We start from the raw sequence: 24,078 nt of genomic DNA, 5'->3' as shown, positions 1-24,078 counted from the left end.
GAAAATAGGTTTATGAAATGTCAAACTGATCAGAGGAAAGACCCTTTTAATTTTTTGTTTAATTGTTTTATTAAAATAATAAGGGTAAAACAGGAATTAGATTTAAAAGTTTTGATTGGTGACGGATGTTGGGCTAAAATTATTAGGTTAATATTTAGGCTAATTGTTTAGGCTAATTAATCATTTCTCTTTACGATTTTAAATTGCAGTGCTGATAGGACGAGCTAACCGAACTGCATTAATGTTGTTGGATTCTGGAAATTTAGTGTTAAAAAATATCATAAAAGGAGACATTTTATGGCAGAGCTTTGACACTCCAACCGATACATTTCTTCCTGGTATGACGGTGAGCACCACTTTAACATTGACATCATGGAAAAGCCCACAAGACCCTAGTGTCGGAGGGTTTCTGTTTATGGCGGCGGATCCGTTAACTAACAACACGTACGATATATGGAATGGAACTAACACTACTTGGAGAAGCAACGTGTCGAAGAATAACTTTGATGAGAATGAAACTTTATCAGATGCATTCATCAGTTTGCTCTCAAACACTTTCACAAAACAACAACAACCGGTCGTCTTACGTAATGGTACACGTGACGAAAACTATTCGGTGATTGAGAATGATACAAGGTTGGTAATGAGTTATTCAGGAAGCATACAATATTTTAGTTGGCCAAAAACAAATAAGAATTGGGTTCTTGAATGGGAGGAACCCAATAATTGTAGTGCTTATAAAGCGTGTGGGCCGTTCGGGATATGTAACGCAAAGAATAACACACAACCATGTAGTTGTCTGTCTGGTTTTGAACCTATTTCATCTGATTATTATAAGGATGGATGCAGGAGAACCTCTGAAATCTGTCAAACAAGTCCTATAGACACCTTTATAAATATAAGTATGATTAGTATCGATAATACAAGTGTACCTTTCTATCCATCAAAGAACGAATCAGATTGCATAAAAAAATGCCTGGAAGACTGCAAGTGTCTGGCTTATACTTATAGATCGCAAGAGGAAGGTAGTAATGCTACACAAGGTTGCTGGTTCTGGAATTCGACACTATATAATCTTGAAATGCATGGTCGACATAATATCTTCTTCCGTGTTTCTTATTCAAAAGGTACGGACTAGTTGTGGCATATATGATTCTCCTTAATTTGTGATCAATGGCTATATATGAAGTGAATGTATCTTTCCTTACATTTGCATAGGAATAAATATACAAAGAACAGTCACTAAAATATAAGGATTAAGGGGTGTTTGTTATTGTGATTACAAAACAGATTACGCGTTTTCAAAATAGATTATGCGTTTTCAAAACTGCGTTTTCAAAAAGCAGGTAGTTACATGCTTCTTCAAAACTGCGTTTTCATAGCATATAAACACTTTTTCACACAAACATTTTTTTAAATTATTTGCGTTTTACAAACGTAATAATCAGATAATCACTTCAAAACGCATTTCCAAACACCCTCTAAGTATCATAAGAGAAAGGTAGCTAGTTAATTATGTCCAACTTTTTGATAATATGAACTAATTAAAGTTTTAACAATTTTGTAAATTTTTTAAATCATGTAACATGGTACACGAGATTACCTACTTAGATAGATTCTTACGTATTTAACCCAAAAGATAATCATAACCATTTTTAAGCAATGAATACTACTGTAATATTTTATGTATACTTTTATTTGTAGTATGAGCTTTATAATTTTATATTCTAACAAATTGCATGATTTAATTTAAATGTAATTTGTCTAATATATAATGATAGGGAATTATAATTTGGAGACACCTATTTTATAAGGACGTGAGAACAATCATCAGACATATATTTTACATCTTCTTCCTCACCTTTTTTTTTTTTTACTTTATTTTTATACCTTGTTTTATTCATTTTTCTATTTTAACAAAAAACTATTAAAAAATATATATAAATTTCTGGCCGGGGCGTAACCCGTACAACTACAACGAATCCTATTAGTCCACAGGGAACCATGATGGCTAAGGACGGAGTCTTTTAAATTGGTCACTCTCATCAGCAATTACCACTGTTACTACAACAAAAATGTCATTTATTCACACTTACTTTAAAAAAGTGTGAAAAAATTTCTTAATTTGTTCACATTTAAAGATGTTTAAAAAGTATTCATATTTAAAAGTGTGAAGAAATTAAAAAAATCATAAATTTTTCACACTTAAATATGTGAGAAAAAAAAGTTCACACTTCCAAGTGTGTAAAACTATATCAATTGTTCACACTTAGAAGTGTAAGGAATAATTTGTAACATCAAATTTCTTCACACAAGGAAAGTGTGGAGAAATTAGGTGTTACAATTTGATTTTCACACTTTTAAGTGTGAATATATTTGACATTTGTTCACACTTTTAGGTGTGAATTTTTTCTTTACACATACATAAATGTGAAAAAATTATAATTTTTTAAAATTTTTCACACTTTTATGTGCGTATATTTTTTAAACATTTTTAAACGTGAATAAATTAAAAATTCTTTTTACATTTCTTTAAAGGAAGTGTGAATAAATGCATTTTTTTTGTAGTGTATATAAGCTATCACCCCTCATTATCTCCCCGTTATTAATACTCGTATCATATCATCATCGGGGGAAAATGATTATTTCTTTGTAAAGAGTTTTTATTAAATACAAAAAGATCAAAAAAACATACAAACAAAAATGGGTAGGAAGGGAGGGGAAATGTATGACTCGAATTTGTCCTCGCATTCCCTTTAAAAATGAGTAGTATGTAGTTTTGAGATAAACATGTTTTTTTTATACATACATACATATATATATATATATATATAAGCTATCCTTTTGTTTTTACTGTACACAGGAAAATCAACATCCCATAAACGAGTCCCGACTGTTGCTGTTGTTATTTCAGCTTTAGTACTTCTTTCATCATTTAGTGGAATAAGCTATTTTGCTTATATAAGATTGGTGAATACAAATAGTAAGTCATTATGAATTGTTCAAATACATAGACTTTTTTTGTTCTCATTTCCTTTTTTTTTCCTAGTAAATTACATTTTCAAACCTAAGAACTGATTATCAAGGCTAATGCATTTCTCAATGATTGATGAAAATGCAGGTAACAACAGACGTAACGCTGAAAGTATGTCTATTCCTATACGGAAATATATCAGAGATGTATTTCAACTAGATGACTCTAGAGAAGAGAACACTGAAGGCATTGATGTACCATATTTTGAGTTGGAAACCTTAATAGCTGCTACCAGTGACTTCTCAGAGGAAAATCGGCTTGGACAAGGAGGTTTTGGACCGGTCTTTAAGGTAACAAAGAAGTTGCTTAATCACAACTACATGAGATAGTAACTATGAGTACTTGATCAGGGTAAACTTCCTGGAGGCCAAGAAATTGCTGTAAAAAGGTTGGCAAGCCTCTCTGGACAAGGATTGCAAGAGTTCAAAAATGAGATAATACTAATTGCTAAACTTCAACATCGGAATCTCGTTAAGCTAATAGGATATTCAATCCGAGGAGAAGAGAAGATGCTACTCTATGAGTATTTGCCAAATAGAAGCTTAGATCTTTTCATATTCGGTTAGTCTCTCAATTATATTCAAACCTATATAACTGTGTTGTCAAAACATAAATAATAATACTTTATATGTTATATGTTGGAAGATCAAACGTTGTGCATATCATTGGACTGGGAAATGAGATTCAACATAATCATGGGGATTGCTAGAGGACTCAATTATCTCCATCATGATTCTCGGCTGAGGATTATTCATAGAGACTTGAAAACGAGTAACATTTTATTAGATGAGGATATGAACCCAAAAATTTCTGATTTTGGTTTGGCTAAAATAATTAAAGGAAAAGAAATTGAAGCTATCACCAACAGAGTTGTTGGAACCTTGTAAGTTCATTAACCTTGGTACTCTACTCTATAGTTTTTAGAAAGAATTAAATACATAAAAAGATAATTCACTTTTCTAAAATTCCTAAAACATAGATAGGTTATTTTTTTTTTTAAAAGAATTTTAGAAAATATAGTTACGTTTTTATGCATTTAACCCTTTCAGAAAGATAACCAAACAAATCAACTTAGATTCCACACATGGCTCATCACACATACCATACCATAAGAACTAAACTAGGGGTATTCCGAATTATTAAAGGGTTAAATCCATAAAAAAGTAACCTATTTACACAAATTTCTTATTAAAGGTAACCTATTTTGTTTTTGTCTATTTAAAGGATCCAATTTTCAAAAAATTCCTAATAAAGGGTATCTCGTTAGTTTTCAAAAAGTGCCACATCATCGATGCCACATCATCAGTTTTGCTGACATGGCACTTGACTTGTCAAGTCAAGTCAAGTGCCACGTCAGCAAACTAATGACGTGGCATCGATGACGTATTACTTAACGAGCTTCGTCTGTCAAAAACTAACGAGATACCCTTTATTAGGAACTTTTTAAAAATTGGATCCTTTAAATAGACGAAAATAAAATAGGTTACCTTTAATAAGAACTTCATGTAAATAGGTTACCTTTTTATGGATTTTTCCCGTTATTAAACTAAAGTCACACTTGATAAAGAAAAGCAAAGTCATTATAGTGAAAGTACAAAACTTTTTATTGAACTCTGTTGATGGGATTTTATATATCCTTTTGAGAAATTAGATGAGAATTGATTATCTATCGGATATACAAACATGGCACGCATCTAATACCATTTCGTGTTTCTCAGTGGCTATATGTCTCCAGAGTACGCACTAGATGGCCTATTCTCTATTAAGTCTGATGTTTTTAGCTTTGGGGTAGTACTACTGGAAATCCTTAGTGGTAAGAGAAACACGGGTTTCTATCAAATCGAGAAAAATATAAGTCTTCTAGGATATGTAAGTCAGTTTGAATTTTGTAATTGTACGCATCTTTTTCATATTTGTTATATAATTTATGTATCTAACAATGTCCCAGGCATGGAATTTATGGACGGAAGACAAGCCATTAGAATTGATCGATCATACACTAATGAAATCATGCAATTCAAGTGAGTTATTAAAGTGCATTACTATTGGACTCTTGTGCGTACAACAAGACCCTGATGATCGTCCTACCATGACAAATGTTTTGGGTATGCTTGGAGGTGATATCACCACCCTCCCAACTCCAAAAGAACCGGCGTTCATTATAAGAAGAGACCAATTGCAAGCAATTGATTCCTCTTCTTCTAGTTCTTCCAAACCGAATATGCAAACCAAAAACATGTTGACAATCACCGAGTTAGATCCACGCTAACAGGTAGTTAAATTAGATATGATTGTAAATTGGATCAATTAATTTGTTAGTAATTTCTGTTTAGTGACACTCTTCGAGAATATTTTGTAGTATCTAGTGGTTGTATTATTTATCATCAAGAGGTCTAAGTGAAAAATATGCAATTAGTATAAACTATGACATTAGCTGTTGGAATGTGATTATTTTATTATAAAAAGAGACAAAGCAATCAATTCCTCTTCTTCTAGTTCTTCCAAACCGAATATGCATGTTGACAATCACCAAGTTAGATCCACGCTAACATGTAGTTAAATTAGATATAACCGAGTTAGATCCACGCTAACAGGTAGTTAAATTAGATATGATTGTTGTTAGAATATGAACACCTAAACAAACATAATCACGAGTATGCGCAACGGAAGAAATCGAAACATATATGCAATCAAATTAATTAACAAAGACTAGAATTGAGTCGTGTACCTTATGCAAGCTCTAATAAAAATAATAATAATGAGATTATTATTAATGCTTAGGGTTTAAAGTAAAACCCCTCTACGATCGCACACTAGACACCCCGAATAACGTATGTTAGTACTTGATCACAAACCAAACAAACCTTTTGCTTGAACCTTAAACTTCAAAGTCGAAACCCCTATTAGAAGAAGGAATTTCAGCCACTTCAAAGAAAGGAAGAAAAAGGAGAGAATTTGCTTATGTGAAAAAGTATATGAAAACCAAGAATTAAGCCTCTATTTATAGGGCTTAATTAGGGTTAACATAACTTGGAAAATAAGCCACATTAAGGCCTTCCTACCCTTGAAAGTGGACGACCCCCCCTCATGGACTTTGGGTCCAAATCCATTTTCGGTTTTCACATTTTAATCCTCCTCTTTAATCAATTAAATATAACTAACCCTTTAATTATGTTTAATTAATCATTTTGTGATCAAACTAATCAATATATTACTTTAATATATCAATTAATATTATCGAGTTACCGTCTCATTTCGTGTGACCCCGTAGGCTTAAATTATTCCCGGACATGCGATTTATAATATTATGATCACACTCCAACAGCTCCCACTTGAGTATGTTATTATAAAGGCAATAACATTGGTTGGCGTCTAGCAACACTCCAATGCTCTCGGAAATATTTAAGAATAGATTCTTAAATTGCCAAGTTGAAATGATTTAGTCTTTAATATCCCTTTGTTCAGATACCCTTGTTAATTATGAATATGGATCAATGTCATTTCATAATTTAACGATTATGTTTCTCATTTCTACAATTAATTAAGATTACCAAATTAGTCACGACAACTTCTTGAGTTCATTTGGGTGTGGCCACACAAACATCTTCAATTAATTAATGAGGGCACCAAATGGTATCATACTTCAGTTGCAAATTAAAGGAACAAATCCTGTATTGACTACAAGTGTCTGGCCATGTCGCTTCTTAACATTTCTGAAAATAGCCCTTTATTACTGCCTTGTTCAGGACAATTAGGAACTATATCAAGAAATGCAATCCACATATGTATAACTCACTTGTATCTCAAGTCAAAGGATAAATAAAGTAACCATTTCACGAATTTCATTTAATGATGTCGATCCATAAAATGATAATTCGTTCTGTGGGGTAAGTCCAATATTCACCTTTTGAATATCATGTGAGTTTGGTACGATCCACCATCTTCAAAATATTCCCTTAAATATTTTCACCAATCTCTCACATTTGTCTTACTTTAATTATATTCCCATATAATTAATCGACAATAGACATTTAGAATATTCAACTAATATTCATGGATTTAAACATGCAAATATAGAACACAATTATTATAAAAATGAAACCACTTATACCGCGTATAAAAATTCATTTATTGAAAATAACAATTGTTTAACATCACACTATCCAAATACCAATCACAGATTTACATGATATAACTTAGCAATATCTAAGACCTAAGCCTTCTGCATGCTTGTTGAGCTTTCCCTTTGATAATGCCTTTGTAAAAGGATCCGCCAAGTTATAATCTGTGTGAACTTTGAGTAAATTGATTTCACGTTATACGATTTGCTCTCGAACATAGTGATATCTCCTTTGGTAATGTCTGGCACCTTTTTGAACCCTAGGTTCATTGGCAATGACAATTGCTCCAGAATTGTCACAGTACAAATCCATAGGTGTATTATTTGATGGCATCACATCAAGCCCAGAAATAAACTTTCTGATCCAGACAGCTTCCATTGCTGCATCCAAAGCAGCTATATACTCAGACTCTGTAGCAGACATAGCAACAGTAGATTGCTTCTTGCTCTTCCAATCTACTGCTCCTCCATTCAAAATGAAGACATACCCTGACTGAGACTTGGTATCATCCTTATCAGTTTGAAATTCAGCATCACAATATCCAGTGACTTTAAGCTCTTGATCTGGATTTCCTCCATACACCAAAAACAATTCTTTAGTAGCACGCATGTACTTAAGAATGTTTTTCACAGCAGTCCAATGATCCTCTCTGGGATTTTGCTGATATCGGCTTACTATATTTTGCATGAACGCAACATCAGGTCTAGTGCATCTAACCGCATACATGATAGATCCCACCGCCGAAGCATAAGGGACTCTCTTCATACGCTCCACCTCTTCAGGTGTAGAAGCACCATTCTTGTTGGATAAATTAAGTCCTTCTTGCATAGGCAAGTTCCCGCGCTTAGAATTTTCCATCTTGAATCTCTTCAAGATCTTATCTATATACGCACTTTGACTTAATCCGATCAACCGTTTACTTCTATCTCTATAGATTTTGATTCCAAGTATGAATGCTGCTTCACCCAAGTCTTTCATAGCGAAACACTTTCCAAGATAAGATTTAACGTCTTTCAACATTGGAATGTGATTTCCTATTATCAATATGTGATCGACATACAAGACAAGGAAAGTAACATTACTCCCACTAGCTTTGCGATATACACATGGCTCATCAGGATTCTGAACAAAATCAAACTTTTTGATCTTTTCATCAAACCTTTTATTCCAACTCCTTGATGCTTGCTTTAGTCCATAAATGGACCTTTGAAGTTTGCATACTTTGTTAGGATATTTAGGATAGACAAAACCTTCTGGTTGTACCATATAGACTTCCTCGTCTAGAAAACCATTCAAGAAAGCGGTTTTAACATCCATTTGCCATATCTCAAAGTCATAGTACGCTGCTATGGCCAAGATGATCCTAATAGCTCTAATGTCCGCAACCGGAGAAAAGGTTTCCTCATAATCAACTCCAAAGAGTTGAGTATAACCTTTCGCCACAAGACGAGCTTTATAGGTGTGTATATTTCCATCCATGTCGGTTTTCTTCTTGAAGATCCACTTGCACCCAACGGTTCTACCATTTGGTGGAAGATCAACCAAGCTCCAAACTTGATTGTCTTTCATGGATTTTATTTCCACATTCGCAGCTTCAAGCCATTTGTCAGATTTCGGATCTGATAATGCATCATTGAAATTAGGAGGTTCATTCAAATCTCCTACTACGTGTTCTTCAGACTCAATCATAAGATTTAATCTATCACGAGCACGTATTGTCCTTGAGGACCTACGAAGTGGAATCGCTTCATCTTCAACTTGAAGTTCATATTGAGATTCATCTCTTTGAACATTCCCCCCCCCCCAAGTTGTAGATTGCTAGTATCTTTAGAAGTTGACACATCTTCTTGATGCTCATCAAGTTCAACAATCCTCCCACTGTCTTCTTGAGATATGAGTTTCTCCTGAAAGAACTCAACATATCGATGGACCTTGACAGTGTTTTCCATAGGAAAGTAGAAGTAGTAACCCATCGTTTCCTTTGGGTATCCTACAAAGATGCACTTGACAGATCTAGGTGCAAGCTTGTCAGGCGTATCTCGTTTCACGAGTGCCTCACATCCCTAGACCTTTAAGTAAGACAAATGAGGAACACTTCCATGCCACAATTCATGCGGTGCCTTATCAACTTTGTTAGTTGGAACCATATTGAGAATGCGAACAGCAGTCTCAAGGGCATAATCCCAAAACGAAAAAGGAAAAGTCGTATGATTCATCATTGATGGAACCATTTCCAACAAGGTTCGATTCCTCCTCTCCGAAACACCATTGTGTTGAGGAGTATATTGAGGAGTAAGCTGTTGAACTATTCCACAAGCTTTAAGATAATCTTTAAACTCTTGACTTACGTATTCACCACCTCGATCCGAACGAAGGATCTTGATGGTTCTACCGAGTTGATTCTCCAGTTCACTTTTAAATTCCTTGAATGTTTCAAAAACTTCATGTTTATGCTTAATCAAGTAAACATAACCATAACGACTGAAATCATCCGTAAAAGTGACGAAATAACTAGCACCTCTCCTTGACACATGTCAAAATGGGCCACATACATCCGAATGTATTAGTCCAAGTAGCTCTTTAGCCCTTTCCGATTTATTTTGATAAGGTTTCCTTGTCATTTTACCAGAAACACAAGATACACATTTTTCAACTGATTCATCATCTGTTTGCAAGACACCGTCCCTTTGAAGTCTTTCAATGCGTTTCTTGCCAACATGAGCAAGTCGACAATGCCAAAGATAAGTCGAGTCCGAATTGGGCTTGACTCGTTTTCTAACATTATACATTGAATTATCCTTTGAATCACAACCACGCATATCAATTTCATAAATACCATCACAAGCAATAGCATCAAAATAATGAACATTATTTTGAGAAACTTAAATACCAATATCATTAAGACATTAACGAATCCGTTGTTTTTCAATAAAGAAACGGAAATAACACCTCTAGTAATAGAAGGTGCATAATGACAATCGTTCAAAACAATTATTAAACCACTAGGTAAAACCAAATGATAATCTCTGATTTCTTCTACAGCTGCTGGTAGGCCATTTCCCACGAACAGTTGCAAAGATCCCGGTTTCAGTTTCTTTCCCCTTCTAAGCCCCTGTAATGAATTACAGATATGAGTACCACACCGAGTGTCGTAAACCCATGAATTCCTCTTAGAAAATGAATATAATTCAATGGTGAAGAATATACCTGAAGTCCCGGACGTACCGGGCTGCTTCTTCTTCAACTCAGCAAGATACTTGGGATAATTCCGCTTCCAATGACCCACTTCATTACAATGGTAACAAGGTAGGTTCTTAGCGGGATGTTCCTTCTTCGCCGGAGGGGTCTTCTTAGGTTTAGGAGCAACAGCAATTTGCTTTCCTTTACCTTCAGCCTTGCCCTTTCCCTTCGGTTGTTTGCCTTTTTGGACCTTTCCCCCCTTGATCATGAGAACATTGGGAGTAGCAGTTTTCTTTGGCAACTTCTTTTCAAACTCATTAGCCATGGCAAGAAGTTCCATAACGGTTTCATCCATGCTATGCATAGTATAATTGCGTCCAAACTCTTCAAAATCCTTAGACAAGGACTTGAGAATAATACCAATTTGTACTGGCTTTGCATAAGCATAATTCAACCTATCCAACTGCTCAAAATATCCTTTCATCTTAAGGATATGAGCGCTCACCGGTGTTCCTTGTTCATGTCGCAAGTCATGAAGTACATCGATAAGATCAAATAACCCACGCCAGCTTGCTTCTCGAACATAGACTTGAGTTCAGTAAGCGTATCACATGGAAATGAATGCTCAAATTGCTTTTGTAGGTCAGCATTCATGCTTCCCAACATCAGACAAGCGACCTCATTATATCTATCATATGCAGCAGCATAATCTGCTAATGTTTCATTAGAAGCATTGGCAGCAGGAGCAACAGGTCTTGGCTCTTCAAGGACTTGGTATTTCCTCTCAGCTCTCTAAACGATCCTGAGCTGATGATACCAATCATTGCAATTCGGCCCAGAAAGCTTTTCCCTTTCCAACATCGACCTAAATGCCGATTGATGTATGTTTTGAGTGCTATTGTTTGTTGCCATCTACAAAACAGACAAAAGTTCAATTATCAGTATTCCAATAATTATCCTTAAGAAATGTAATTTTACCCTTGTTAAATTCATTTAACAAATTACTTTCACTAAGGCTAGGATCCAACTTGACATACAATCATTTCATCAGTTGATCTGCTAGAAATGACGGTATTCAAAAGGTAATCGAGAATCGATAATTGCATTCATGCAACTCCTAGAATCATGAATCACATGTGATCATTTTATTATAAATCACATGTCCGGGAATAATTTAAGCCTATGGGTCACACGAAATGACACGGTAACTCGATAATATTAATTGATATATTAAAGTAATATATTTATTAGTTTGATCACGAAATGATTAATTAAACATAATTAAAGAATTAATTATATTTAATTGATTAAAGAAGAGGATTAAAAAGTGAAAATTGGAAAATAGATTTTGGACCCTAAATGTGAAGGGGGGCCGTCCACTTCAAAGGCTTGGAAAGCCTTGATGTAGCTTATTTTCCAAGCTAAGTTTAACCTAATTAAGTCCTATAAATAGAGGCTTAATTCTTGGTTTTTCACACACTTTTTCACATAAGTTTTCTCTCCTTTTTCTCCCTTTTTCTTTGAAGTGGCCGAAATCTCTTTTTCTTAAGGGGATTTCGATTTCAAGTTAAGGGTTTGAACAAAGGGTTGTTCGGTTAGTGATCGGGGTACTAGCATACATTATTCGAGGTGTCTAGTGTGCGATCGTAGAGGGGTTTTGCTTTAAACCCTAAGCATTAATAATAATTTTATTATTATTATCTTTATTGGAGTTTTGCATAAGGTACACAACTCAATTCTATTCTTTGTTAATTAATTTGATTGCATATTTGTTTCGATTTCTTCCGTTGCGCTTACTCGTGATTATGTATGTTTATGTGTGTAACACCCCAAATATTTTAAGGTAAAAGAAATTAACCCTTTTTCATTGTTTTGACATTAAATTAATTTCCTAGTATTTTATTTTTGGATATGGGGTTAATTTAGTTGGAACTTTAGCGGATAGCGGGTAAAATACCCACAAAAGGTGGGATGGGTCGTGGCATTTCCAAAGAGTGCCAGCCATCCATATGACTTATGAGTCACTTCCCACTCTCTTTTTCTCTATCTTTTCATGCATTCCTTCCCTTTTCTTTCAAAATCAAAGCTCAATTCCTTCATTTTAAGATGGAAACTATAATAATAACCATCACCAATAATCCTTAGCAGGCAATTTGAAGAGTTAGGGTTTGTGGATTTTGTGGTGGTGGCTGAAAATCCTAAGGAATTTGGGGGAGAAGAATTTGTAACTTAAAGTCTTGAATTAGTTCTTGGAAGATTGAGGTATTGATTCCTTAACCTAGTTTTATCTCCTTGTTCTCTTGAAATTAGGGTTCTTGGAGATTTTCAATTTGGGGGTTTTTGCTAGAAATTTATTATAGATGGATTTTTCCCAATTCCTTAGTTAACTTAGTTGTCATTGAGTTATATGATGTGTTTGATTATGAGATTGATAAGTTCATGTGATAATTTAAGTTTATGAGAAAAGATGAGTTTTTCTAGTTATTGAAATAGTGATGAAAATGGTAGGTTGAACTACCTTTTGTGATTGTTGGAAATGAAAGTAACTCAATGACAAATGGGTTGGGTTGGGTTTAGAAAGGCTAGTGATTTAGTATGACTAGGTTGAGCTAGTCAAGTTGTGAATGTAAGCTTATACATTTATGATATGATCATAGGTTGAAGCTTGTTGTGCATAGTCGTTTAGCTTTATTTTCCAAGTTGCGGAGGAGGTGAGTATATTTGCATACCTTTATGTATATGTTGGATCAATTGACTACACATGTTGAAGCCTTTTGTCCATAGTGGTGTCGACCCCCATGTTGAAGTTTATTTGTCCATGTGTGGTAATTGATGCGGCGTTAGCCCATGTGGGGCATAAGAACCCCGATAGTTGATCTTTTGAGGCCTAAGAACCTCCGGTGGCCTAAGAACCCCGATAGATGATCATGATTATATTGTTTAGCTTATATGGATCCATATATGTGATGTTAGTGTGCAAGGTGAATATGTAAATGTGACATGACGATGCCATAGGTTACATGTGATAGCCCTTGCACTTTGCCCTCCTTCGTATTCGCAAATGAATGCAAGTATATTCACTAAGCCTTTGCTTATATTTTAGTTGTTTACTCCTTTATAGGTAGTTCCAGAAGAAGGAACTAGTGTGGTTGATTTGAAAGATTGATAGAGCTTGAAGTGGTATTTTGCAAGATTTGAAGGTATTAGGTCATTTATGGATGAATGGCTAGCTTTGGCTTTTAGAGGCATAGAAGTCCTTCTCCCTTTGGCTCTTGATACATTTCGTTTTGATGGTCTTGATACATAGCGTCAAATGGGTAAACGACCCATTCATGGTGTTTATGGGTTTTGAAACTAGACTAAGTTGTAATTATGTATATAACGTGTTTGTAATGTTGTTGGTAATCTCTAAAAAGTGTTTTGTAAAGTTCGTTTTGAAATTTGAAGGTCACAAGTTCGATTTAGGACAGAGATTTTGGTGCATTCACACCGCAAGAAATGGTAAAAAAAACAAAAAAAGATCTTTAAAAAACAGGAGATCTACCCTGGCGATCAGTCAGGTGACAACTGGTCACTCAGGTCTGGTCCGGATCGAATCATAGGGTTTCTATTCCCCCCCTCTTGGAGAAAATAAACCGTCCAATGACCCTTTTATTATCCAAGCTGCGATATTTAATATCGAGGTACGGAGAGTCTACCTAGATAGCGGGAGCGAGTGCGATGTCATCTTCGAGCATTGCTTCTTCAAATTACTGGATGCCTTACGTGCTTGGAAATCGGATTCTCGGGGTCCATTAGTCGGCTTTTCGGGAGAGCATGCATGGCCGCTAGGGAAAATCGACCTAGACGTCACAATCAGTGATGGGATACACGAGAGGACTGAGATATTGGACCTCTCAATAGTACGATCCCCTTCACCCTATAACATTCTTTTGGGAAGAACTGCAATACAACGGATGGAAATAGTGCCCTCAGTGATCCATAGGCTCGTAAAGTTCCGATCCGAAACAGAGATAGGAACGATTCGCTCGTCTTATGAACCGACGAAGCAAATCAACGACGTGAAAAGAATCAAGGACGGAAGCTCCTCCATCACGAAGGAAATGCAGGAAGAAGAAAACACAACTAAGATCGTAGTTAACCCAGACTACCCGGATCAGACAATCTCCGTAGGTGTTCTTCTTTCGGATGAATATAAGCACAAACTCTGGAAGCTACTACAGTCAAATATGGATATTTTCGCGTGGGAGTACAAGGACATGATCGGAGCCCCTCGGATCCTCATGCTAGAAGGGAAATCCTTCGTAACGGAGCACCGTTTGAATGAACGAAAGCACATAGAGCCAGTTCACCAGAAAAAACGCAACCTCTCTACTGATAGAGATGAGGCTGCTAGGAAGGAAGTAGAGGAACTATTGAAAGCCGGGATAATAAGAGAATCCACCTTCCTAATTTGGATCGCTAACCCGGTGATGGTAAAGAAAGGAGACAGGGGGTGGCGGATGTGTGTTGACTTTACAAATATAAACAGAGCATGTCCGAAAGATTGTTACCCCCTACCAGAAATTGATTGGAAGGTAGAATTACTAACAAAACACAAGCTAAAGTGTTTTCTAGACGCATACAAAGGATACCATCAAATACAGATGGCAGAAGAAGACGAAGACAAGACAACATTTTATACAAGTAATGGAACTTACTGTTACCGAAAAATGTCGTTCAGCCTAAAGAACCCAGGGGCTACGTACCAAAGATTGGTTGACAAGGCCTTCGCTACACAAATAGGAAGGAACTTAGAGGCATATGTCGATGATATGGTCATCAAAAGCAGACATTCGTGAAACCTTCGGAAACCTCCGAAGGATAAACATGAAGCTCAATCCTAAAAAATGCTCCTTTGGCGTAAGAAGGAAAATTTTTGGGATATTATATCAGCAACAAAGGCATTCATGCGAATCCCTCTAAGGTGAACAAGTTAAAGCAGATCTCAGCGCCGAAGATGATGAAGGAAGCCCAAAGCTTGAATGGCAAACTTGCCGCACTTAGTCGTTTTCTCTCTCGAGGCGCAGATAAGCAGCTCCCTTTCTTCAAAATATTGAAAGGCTGCACCAACAACAAGGATTTTGCATGGACGGACGAAGCAAACAAAGCTCTGGAACAAATGAAGGAGTACATCGCAGATCTACCAACACTCACAGGTCTAAATCCAAAAGAAACACTTTTCGTATATCTGATAGCTTCACCCGAATGCGTAAGTGCAGTATTGGTAACCGAAAGGGACAGGCGCCAAATATCGTTCTACTTCGTGAGCAGAGTCTTGCATGGCGCGGAGGCCAATTATCCAGAACTAGAAAAACTCACATTAGCATTGGTTCACGCAACACGCAAGTTACGAAGGTATTTCCAAGCGCACCCTATTGTCGTGTTGTCTGATAAACCAATAAGACAAATACTGCTAAAACCAGAAAAGTTAGGAAGGGTAGCCATATGGGCCATCGAATTAGGGGAGAACGACATAGAGTTTAGGGCCAGACATGCAATTAAGGGACAGGTGTTGGCTGATTTCATCACTGAAGTCCATGAAGGAAAGAATTCAATGACACATTCTGTGTCATTGGATGTGGTAGGAAATGTTGAAAGTGACACCTGGAAATTATATACTGACGGGGCCGCTAGCTCCGATGGTTGCGGCGCCAACCTTATGTTAATTAGCCCAGATGAGAAAGAATTCACCTATGCACTAAGGTTCAAGTTTGAAGTAACAAACAATGAGGCCAAATACGAAGCACTGTTAGTAGGGCTGCGAATCGCAAGAGATATGAAGATCCGAAATATCCAAGTATATGTCGATTCCCAGCTGGTGGCATGTCAAGTAAAAGGGGAATATGATGCGAAACAAGGCACAACCAAGTCATACCTGCGGAAAGTACAAGAACTGATAGAATGTTTTAGTTACTTCGAAATAAAACATATTCGAAGAAACCAAAACAAAAAAGCAGATGCTCTAAAATTTTAGCTTCGCTCACGTTCAGACATCTATGCCTCCCATTTACGAATTCCTAATAAGTGGGATAATCCTAACAGATAAAGATGAAGCCCGGAAAATAAGAGTCAAGGCTCCGCAATATAAAATCCTCGACAAGAAATTATATAAAAAAGGGTTCGTCACACCATGGCTCCGCTGCGCAGGGCCTAAGAAGGCGGAAATGATTATCAGGGAGATACACGAAGGAATCTGCGGAGCCCATTCAGGAGCACGATCAGTCGCTACGAAGGCCATGAGGTTGGGATATTTCTGGCCAACCATGCATCAGGACTCCACAGCGCTGCTAAAGAATTGCGAGGCCAGCCAGCTACATGCTAACATCCCAAGACAACCAAAGAATGATATGACCTCGGTTATTTCGGCATGGCCCTTCATACAATGGGGAATCGATCTCGTAGGGCCACTCCCCGAAGCTCGGAACAAGAAAAAATTCTTGGTGGTAGCCATTGATTATTTCACAAAGTGGGTTGAAGCAAAGCCGCTCGCTTCAACGAACGGAGATAAGATGAAAGAATTCGTATGGGAACACATCATATGCAGATTTGGGATACCACACACAATAGTATCCGATAACGGGCCATAATTCGTAAAAGGAGTCTTCCCTGAGTTTTGTAAACAATTGCAAATCAAGCAATCGTCCACATCCGTTTACCATCCCCACGGAAATGGACAAGTGGAGGTAACCAACAGAGAAATAATCAAGGGGAAAGAAAAACGACTGGGGCAAAGTCACAAAGGCTGGATAGACGAGTGTTTGATCAAATAATCGCACTATGGCTCAACTGGAGGTGTGAGTTGGGTTGTTGGTGTTAATTGGCAATTCCCTTACGGTCAGAGGGTCCGAGAGGCCGCTTTACGCTGGATGTTATGTGTCTAAGTCGATTCATTCGACGCTTTAGGGTTTTGTTTAAGGTTTATTCGAAGGTCGAATAAACTATTGACAAGCGTTTTAATATTTAATTCGTATGGTGTATATTGTGAATGAATGTTGTGTCGTGAGGCTTCTTCCCCTATTTATATAGAGGGTAGATAACTTGGAGAGGAGGGTAAGAGAATTAGGGTAAATCTCTTCCTCCTTTGTGAATATCTTGTTTCCTTCTTGAGGAGATTTGTGGTAATCTTGTTACCAAGTTATATCCGAGTATATCGGAGCTTCGATAAGCATTCCGTATAACATTTATACTGTTCTAGAGAGGGGTAGTTAAACCTACGAGGTCCGTAGTTACTCCTGTTTACGAAGGTGTTGCTTCGTATTAGTGTTCTGTTGTTCCATATTCTGGGCGCGGAGGTAGAGCTCTGTAACACCCCACAGTTGGCGGAAACATGAGGTGTCATGAAAAGTACAGCACGACATGGAATTATATAGATACTACTAAATGAAATAGAATATAATAAATATATTCCCAAAAAATCAGTTCAAAGTCATAATAGTGCTAAAATAGCTTATTACAACCAAGTCCATAAAAAAATAATCCAAGGCATGTAGCCTCAAAGTCTGACAATAAATAAGGAGCACTAATCTCCGAAGTCCAGCCTAGCATAGCAGTCTCTATCCCTGATTAGCCTGTGCACCTGAAAAGTATACTAAAACGTGTCAACACAAAGGTTGGTGAGTTCGTAGGTTTTATGTCAAAAGTCTAATAAAAGAAATAAGTCTTTTGTCGATTCTTTTAAGTCTAAACAAGTAATAGTTCAATATATAACGAGCAGAGTTACGCCATAATAAGTCCAAATGCCTCAATGTCTCAAAGTTCGGCCTTACGGTACCTGTCTTAGTCCAAAGTCTCAAGTCTCAACTCATACAATAAGTACGTCCAAAGCACAACAAACAAACACATAATCACACACATACAACAAGACCAAAGCACGTCAAATGGCACAAGTAACTCTATACGCACAGGCTCAATATTGAACATAAAACAGAAACCAACAAAACTGCTTGAAAACAAGTATACTTTCCACCCCAAAACTTGTAAAAAGAGGGGCTACGAAACTCACCTGAAAGCAGCACAAGTATAAATATCCTATATCAGCGAACAGGAACATGAACTGTCAGAAACACTGAAACAAGCTCACTATCTGTCCAAAAGTCCTACATTGTCCACAAGTCACCCAGTAAGAACTTGGATTTAATTGTACTCGTATATGTTGATAAAATGTAGAAAAGTTCGTGTTACGATGTGGAAGATTTTATTCAATCTAGGAAAATTGTTAAGTGTTTCTTCTTAAAGTTACAAGTAATAAGGATTAAGGGGTTTATATATATTACATGGAAAACTTACAAAAGCTCCCCCTCAACCTTATAGTTGTTACACAAATGTTCATAAACTAAATTACAACTAAGCACTATTTTGAATCTCTAACATTCTCCCCCTTAGTTCTTGGTTGTGATCTTGTTCATCCATCATCATCTCTTCCTTTGTTGTCTTTTCCTCTTGCTTGCTCTTCTTTTCTTGTTCTTTCTCTTTTGATAACTTTGTGCAGCAGTTGAAGTTGATGGCTTGTCAATCTTAGATCCCCAGAAAGCTCTTTTCTTGTAAGAACTCCAAGTGTCTTTCCAATACTTCTTTGGGATAAAGTGACAATGAGATCTCTTACTCTCTGATGTATCTCTATAACATCTTGGATACGTTTGATATGGTTCTTCCTCTGCAACTTGATGTTTACATCTTCATCATCATCAGCTGCTTCTTCCAATACATTCAGAATACACAAGCAATAATTCAAAGTACCATCTGAGTACTTAGGAAGATCTGAAGCACGAATGAAAATTCTTCTCTTTAAACGATTGATGAAGACGAATCCATCCAACTCTTCAATAGAATCACCAATCTGATACAAATCGAGCTCATAACCTCCAGCCCTTTGATTTGGTCTTGTGAGATTGATTCTTCTAGTCCTTCTCTCCAAACCAATTTGAAAGTCATTAAACTCGTAGAATCTGATCACAGCTTGTAAATGGCTCTTCAATGCTTCATATGCTATGAGTTGATCAGGATTCTTGATTATCAGATAGGCATATTGCTTGTAGAGGAATAGAATGTCTGAGATCTTCAAGTGTTGAAATGACTCTTCTTGAAGCATATATATACAGCCATCAGCTCTACGAACTTCAAAGCGAACAAGCCTCATACCAGGAGCTATCTCAGGAACAAACATCTGTCTTACTTCAATGATTGGTAGATCAAATTGCTTAAACCACCATTTATGTCTCACCACATTTACAACATTCATTAACTCCATGTATCTGTCTCTTTGATCGTTGCGATGAAATAGAAAGAATGCTCTCAACCGGTGCAAGGTCATATTCAATCTTTCATCAGAATTGCAAAAGATCTGAAAAGCTCTTTCTTCAAGACATCTGGCTCTGCACACAATCTCATCAGGTCTTGAACTTAAATCCAGAATCTGCTCATAGTTTTCCACAAAGTATCCTTCATTTATTTGCCAAATTCTTCTGCTTGAGATTCTTGGATGAATAACTCCTTGTGCAAGTTCATTTGGAGTTTCAAGATTCTCTGGATTGCTCAAATGATAGACAATTTCTTCAAATATGTCTTTACCATAAGTTCCTTGTTGAGATTGAACTAGAGCATCATTAGGATCACTAGAATCAGATGATTCGGAATCACTTTCTTCAGCTTGAAAAGGATCATGATCACTTGATTCATCAGAAGTGGTGGAGTAATACTGAGAAATATCTTGAACAAGTGGTGGTAGTGGTAGATCATCAATTGGTAGTTCATCTGAGTCAAATTTATCAACATGAGTTGTGGGAGTTGTAGAAGTTTGAGCTTGTTCTTGATTTGGTTAACAATCACTTAAGTATTCAGTGGATGCAGATGATTCAGAAGAGGAAGTACTTGAAGAAGAATGATGTGGTGAACTGGGATCAGGGAATGATTGAGTAGGTGTGGATGTTGTTGTTGGTGGAATTGATAGAATTATCGGTGTTGTTGTTGTTGTTGTTGATGATGGAAATGTAGATGCTACTGGAGTACAAATTACAAGAGCACCTCCAGTACGCAATCTCGGTAAAGATCTTGATTCGGTGGCTGGGAGCTTTCCAGTTATAACATTTCTAGCCACGAGGAGTTCACTTCTTTGACCCTCCTCAATCCCTTCAACAAACTGAGATATCAACCTTTGAGCGTTAACAGGAAGAGGAAGAACAGAATCTGGCACTTCAGTAGCCTCAAGTGAGTCTACCGAGTGACCTGAAGACATCATTACTGTCTCAGGATTTCCTGTTGGTTCAAAAGTATGATCAACAGTTGATGATTCGACTTCGCAACCTGAATCTTGTGGGAAAGAATGGTAAATAACTCCGGTGTCACTTAGACTTGCCTTTATGCCTAAGGCATGAAGAGCTGACACAACAGATTGAGCTCGAAGGAACTCAGACTGTCGCACAACTGATCTAGCCACTAAGGCACCTTCGTTCAAAGCTGGCGTGATGTTAGCAATGGAAGGACTTCCAAACAATACTCGAGAGGGCACAATAGCCAATCTATCTATGTTTGTTCCGGCAACATCACCTAGATGTGCGTATGAGATCACAAAAGGTGCAAAATGTGTCCTAAGTGGGGTACTAGACAATCGTGCAGAAATGAAGTCCAAGAGAGGAGCAGGTGTATCTTGTTGTTCAACATTCACAATCTCAGAAGGAGAATGGAATGAAGTACGTGGATTTTGCTCGTGCAATGATGAGACGTCAGTCTGTTGAGAGACTTCCGAATGGCGTGCGGAGGTTTGACTTTGCAAGAGTTGGGAGCTCTCGTCTTCTAACCTAGGTCGAACCCGGCGTTTATAAATGTTTTCAACTATGCGGAGGCCAACGTTTTCTTTTTGCCTTTCTCCTAGCCCGGACCTCTCAACCTCTCGGGTATTTTCAACTCCTCCCTCATTTCCTCCTTGTCCCTCCGGAATATCCATGATATCATCAGCAAATTTATTTGCAGTTTCTTCATCAGAGTCAGTTTCATTTGAGTCTGGAGAATTGAATTCAGGAAGTGGTGAGGATTGATGAATAGGCATTTGAGGTGATTTTGGTGTTGATGGTGATGAAGATGAAGTTGATGAATGTTGAGGTGACGGTGTTTTTGGTTAAGAAGAAGATCTCAAAGAAGATGTTTTTGGAGGTGGAAATCTAACTGGTTTCGGAGACCCAACAATTGACACTGTCTCCTCGGAAGATGCAGTTGAAGAAGGTTCAACAGGAGCTTTTTCTTTTCTTTTCTTTAACGAACTCCCTTCTTCTTCTTTTGAAGTACTTTCTTGCTTAACTTCAACTCAAACTTTTGCTTTTTCATCAATTTTCTTTTCTTTGGCTCAATAGAACTGGATACACCCTCACGCTCTTTTCTTTTTCTCTTAGACCTCTCACTTGGTGTCCTATGCACAACTTGGTCAGGAACTGGGAGGCTTTCCGGTCCCAGAGTTGTTCTAATCCAGTCTATATAAGCCTGATAATCAGCATGGTTCTCAGAAACTAAATCCAACAAGTGTGATGGAATTAGATAAGTGTAGTTTGCCAGGCCGGAATCTCTGACATACTTATATTGTTGAAGTTGTACTTTTGTTGCATTGAGAAGTCTTGGGATGCTTTTCTCTTTTCTGACTGCTCCTTGAACAATAACTATCAAAAACCTTATGAAAGGTATATACTTCTTGGGAGCGGAGACCTTACCATTGACAACTATTATAAGCTGGTCCCACAAAAGTTAAGCAACATCGTAATGTCGATCAAATACAACTCCATAGAAAATGTACAACATGTGTTGAGTCAAGTTGTCCATCCCTCGGTTGTATGGTGTAAAGCAATTGCTTAGGATGGAGTAAACGTAATACCAAATCTTGGGCAGATTCTTCAATTGGAAGTCTTTGGTCTTGGTAAGAGGACCTTCATACCCAAGTGATATCAAAGCAGCGAACATGATATCATTTGACTCAATCTCATCAAAGTTATTATGACCATTAGAATCAGCTTCTGGAAATCTCAGACGACTTTTGAAATCATCTAGGTTGAACTCAAATTCATATACTCTATCTCCAGAAGTAAGTTCATACTGAAAGAAACCTTGTCGGCGAAGTTCTGGAGATTTATGCTTTGGTTTTGTTCTCGAACTTGAAGGATCTTGTGGTTGAACAAATCTGATGGTTCTCCACATTTGAAACAAATATACTTCAGCTAACTCTCTTTCAACACTAAGAGCATAAGATAGAGGATGGTTGTGAAGAATTCGCGGGACAATGGGAAATCCCGGAGCATTGAATGGATCTGAGAGAGCTCTGTTGTTTCTCATATTAGATGAGTTGCTGACAACAAGGATTTCTTCAATTGTTTCATTTAGAGCAATCTCTTTATCTTGATGGATTTCTTCTTGGTGATCCATTTATATTTTTGATTTTCTGATTTATGACATAAAATGTTAACACACACAGAAATCAATGTTTGAAAAGCAAATAACAAGATTCATACAAATTATTTATATAAAATTCAAAGAGGCAACTCATTGTGCTTTATACAAATAATTTGATATGAGAAAATAAACATAGAATAGTTAGATATATATTTTCATAGATGATCATAGTAAGGAAGTATACAAAGGCGTTCAATTCCTTATACTTTCAAATATAGAAATATATATATAACTTTGAAAATAAGATATAATCATATAAGTACAATTTATATGAAAATAGCAAGGAAGTACACAAAGGCGTTCAATTCCTCGTATTTCACATATTTTGCAATTATATGACTATACAGAACACTTTGTCACACCACACAAGACAAATTAGGGTTCAGAAAAAAAATAGAGTTTCTGAAAAAAAATTAAAATCTTGAAAATTTTTCTAAGTATGGAAAATGTGAAATAGGACGATCTTGTAGAGGTCGTCCTGAGATTTGACTCAGGTTTGATAAACAAATGGTTTTGAACAGATCATCTGACTCTTTTGCAGAAATGACACAGACAGATGGGACGATCTTGAATGAGATCGTCTTAACATTTTGAAGAGAATGTTAAGAATGGAAAGATCAGTGGGACGATCTAGTTAAGATCGTCTCAAGGTTTATGAGGTGAAAAAGATTTAAGTCTTGAAAGAAGAAATGGGACGATCTTGAGGAGATCGTCTCATTTTTTATGCTTTGGAAAATGGTTAAGTATGGAAAAAAGAAAAATGGGACGATCTTAATGAGATCGTCTTGGAAACCTTTATTGAAAATCCCTTTTGAAGTGAAGGAAGATAAGACTATCTTGTTGAGATCGTTTTGGAAAACAAGTGTCAAAAAGAAACACTTCACTTCATTTTGGAAAATTTCTAACACTTAGAAATATAAGTTGAAATTATGTCAATTTCTGGGAAAAATTGAGCATAGTTTCCCCTTATATTTGAAAGAATTAGTTTTGAGCAAAACCGATTTCAAAAGAAATCAGTTACCCATTCATTTGTTTTTCAACCAAATCAACAACCACACAGCGTATCAGACCCTAAGACGATCCTGACAAGATCATCTTGGTCTTGGTCTCAGGGGTTTAACAAGTAAAACATGTAAGAGGAAGTAAGACGGTCTTGACAAGATCGTCTCATTTCCAAGTCGTTTTGGAACCAAGACGATCTTATCAAGATCGTCTTAGAACCAACCCTTACTGAAAATAGGAGGATTTTGCCTAGATCGTTTTAATTCGAAGCAG

The 24,078-nt window shown here is 36.7% G+C and overlaps 2 protein-coding genes across 2 annotated transcripts; both read left to right on the top strand.

Moving 5' to 3' along the window:
* The first annotated feature begins 211 nt into the window (after positions 1–211).
* On the top strand, positions 212–5,366 carry LOC122597978 (G-type lectin S-receptor-like serine/threonine-protein kinase At4g03230). Its single transcript, XM_043770582.1, has 7 exons — positions 212–1,127; positions 2,864–2,983; positions 3,122–3,324; positions 3,385–3,595; positions 3,680–3,917; positions 4,753–4,903; positions 4,983–5,366. The coding sequence occupies exons 1-7, from the start codon at positions 242–244 to the stop codon at positions 5,301–5,303; spliced, it is 2,130 nt and encodes a 709-aa protein (XP_043626517.1). The 5' UTR covers positions 212–241; the 3' UTR covers positions 5,304–5,366.
* Positions 5,367–15,337: 9,971 nt separating this feature from the next.
* On the top strand, positions 15,338–16,964 carry LOC122594316. Its single transcript, XM_043766820.1, has 2 exons — positions 15,338–16,261; positions 16,368–16,964. The coding sequence occupies exons 1-2, from the start codon at positions 15,338–15,340 to the stop codon at positions 16,962–16,964; spliced, it is 1,521 nt and encodes a 506-aa protein (XP_043622755.1).
* Positions 16,965–24,078: the final 7,114 nt, after the last annotated feature.

The sequence above is a fragment of the Erigeron canadensis genome, chromosome 1, assembly GCF_010389155.1.
Source record: "Erigeron canadensis isolate Cc75 chromosome 1, C_canadensis_v1, whole genome shotgun sequence".
Taxonomy (NCBI): domain Eukaryota; kingdom Viridiplantae; phylum Streptophyta; class Magnoliopsida; order Asterales; family Asteraceae; genus Erigeron; species Erigeron canadensis.
Note: the sequence above shows the minus strand (reverse complement) of the source record. Positions and strands in the feature narration are given on the sequence as shown.

What these genes read in the sequence shown, in the direction of transcription:
- LOC122597978 (XM_043770582.1), top strand. Translation starts at nt 242, where the DNA reads ATGTTGTTGGATTCTGGAAATTTAGTGTTAAAAAATATCATAAAAGGA. An exon ending in AAGATTGGTGAATACAAATA is followed by an intron (nt 2,984 to 3,121) that starts GTAAGTCATTAT and finishes ATGAAAATGCAG; the next exon opens with GTAACAACAGACGTAACGCT. An exon ending in AACAGAGTTGTTGGAACCTT is followed by an intron (nt 3,918 to 4,752) that starts GTAAGTTCATTA and finishes CGTGTTTCTCAG; the next exon opens with TGGCTATATGTCTCCAGAGT.
- LOC122594316 (XM_043766820.1), top strand. Translation starts at nt 15,338, where the DNA reads ATGAAGGAAGCCCAAAGCTTGAATGGCAAACTTGCCGCACTTAGTCGT. An exon ending in CCAAGTCATACCTGCGGAAA is followed by an intron (nt 16,262 to 16,367) that starts GTACAAGAACTG and finishes GCTCACGTTCAG; the next exon opens with ACATCTATGCCTCCCATTTA.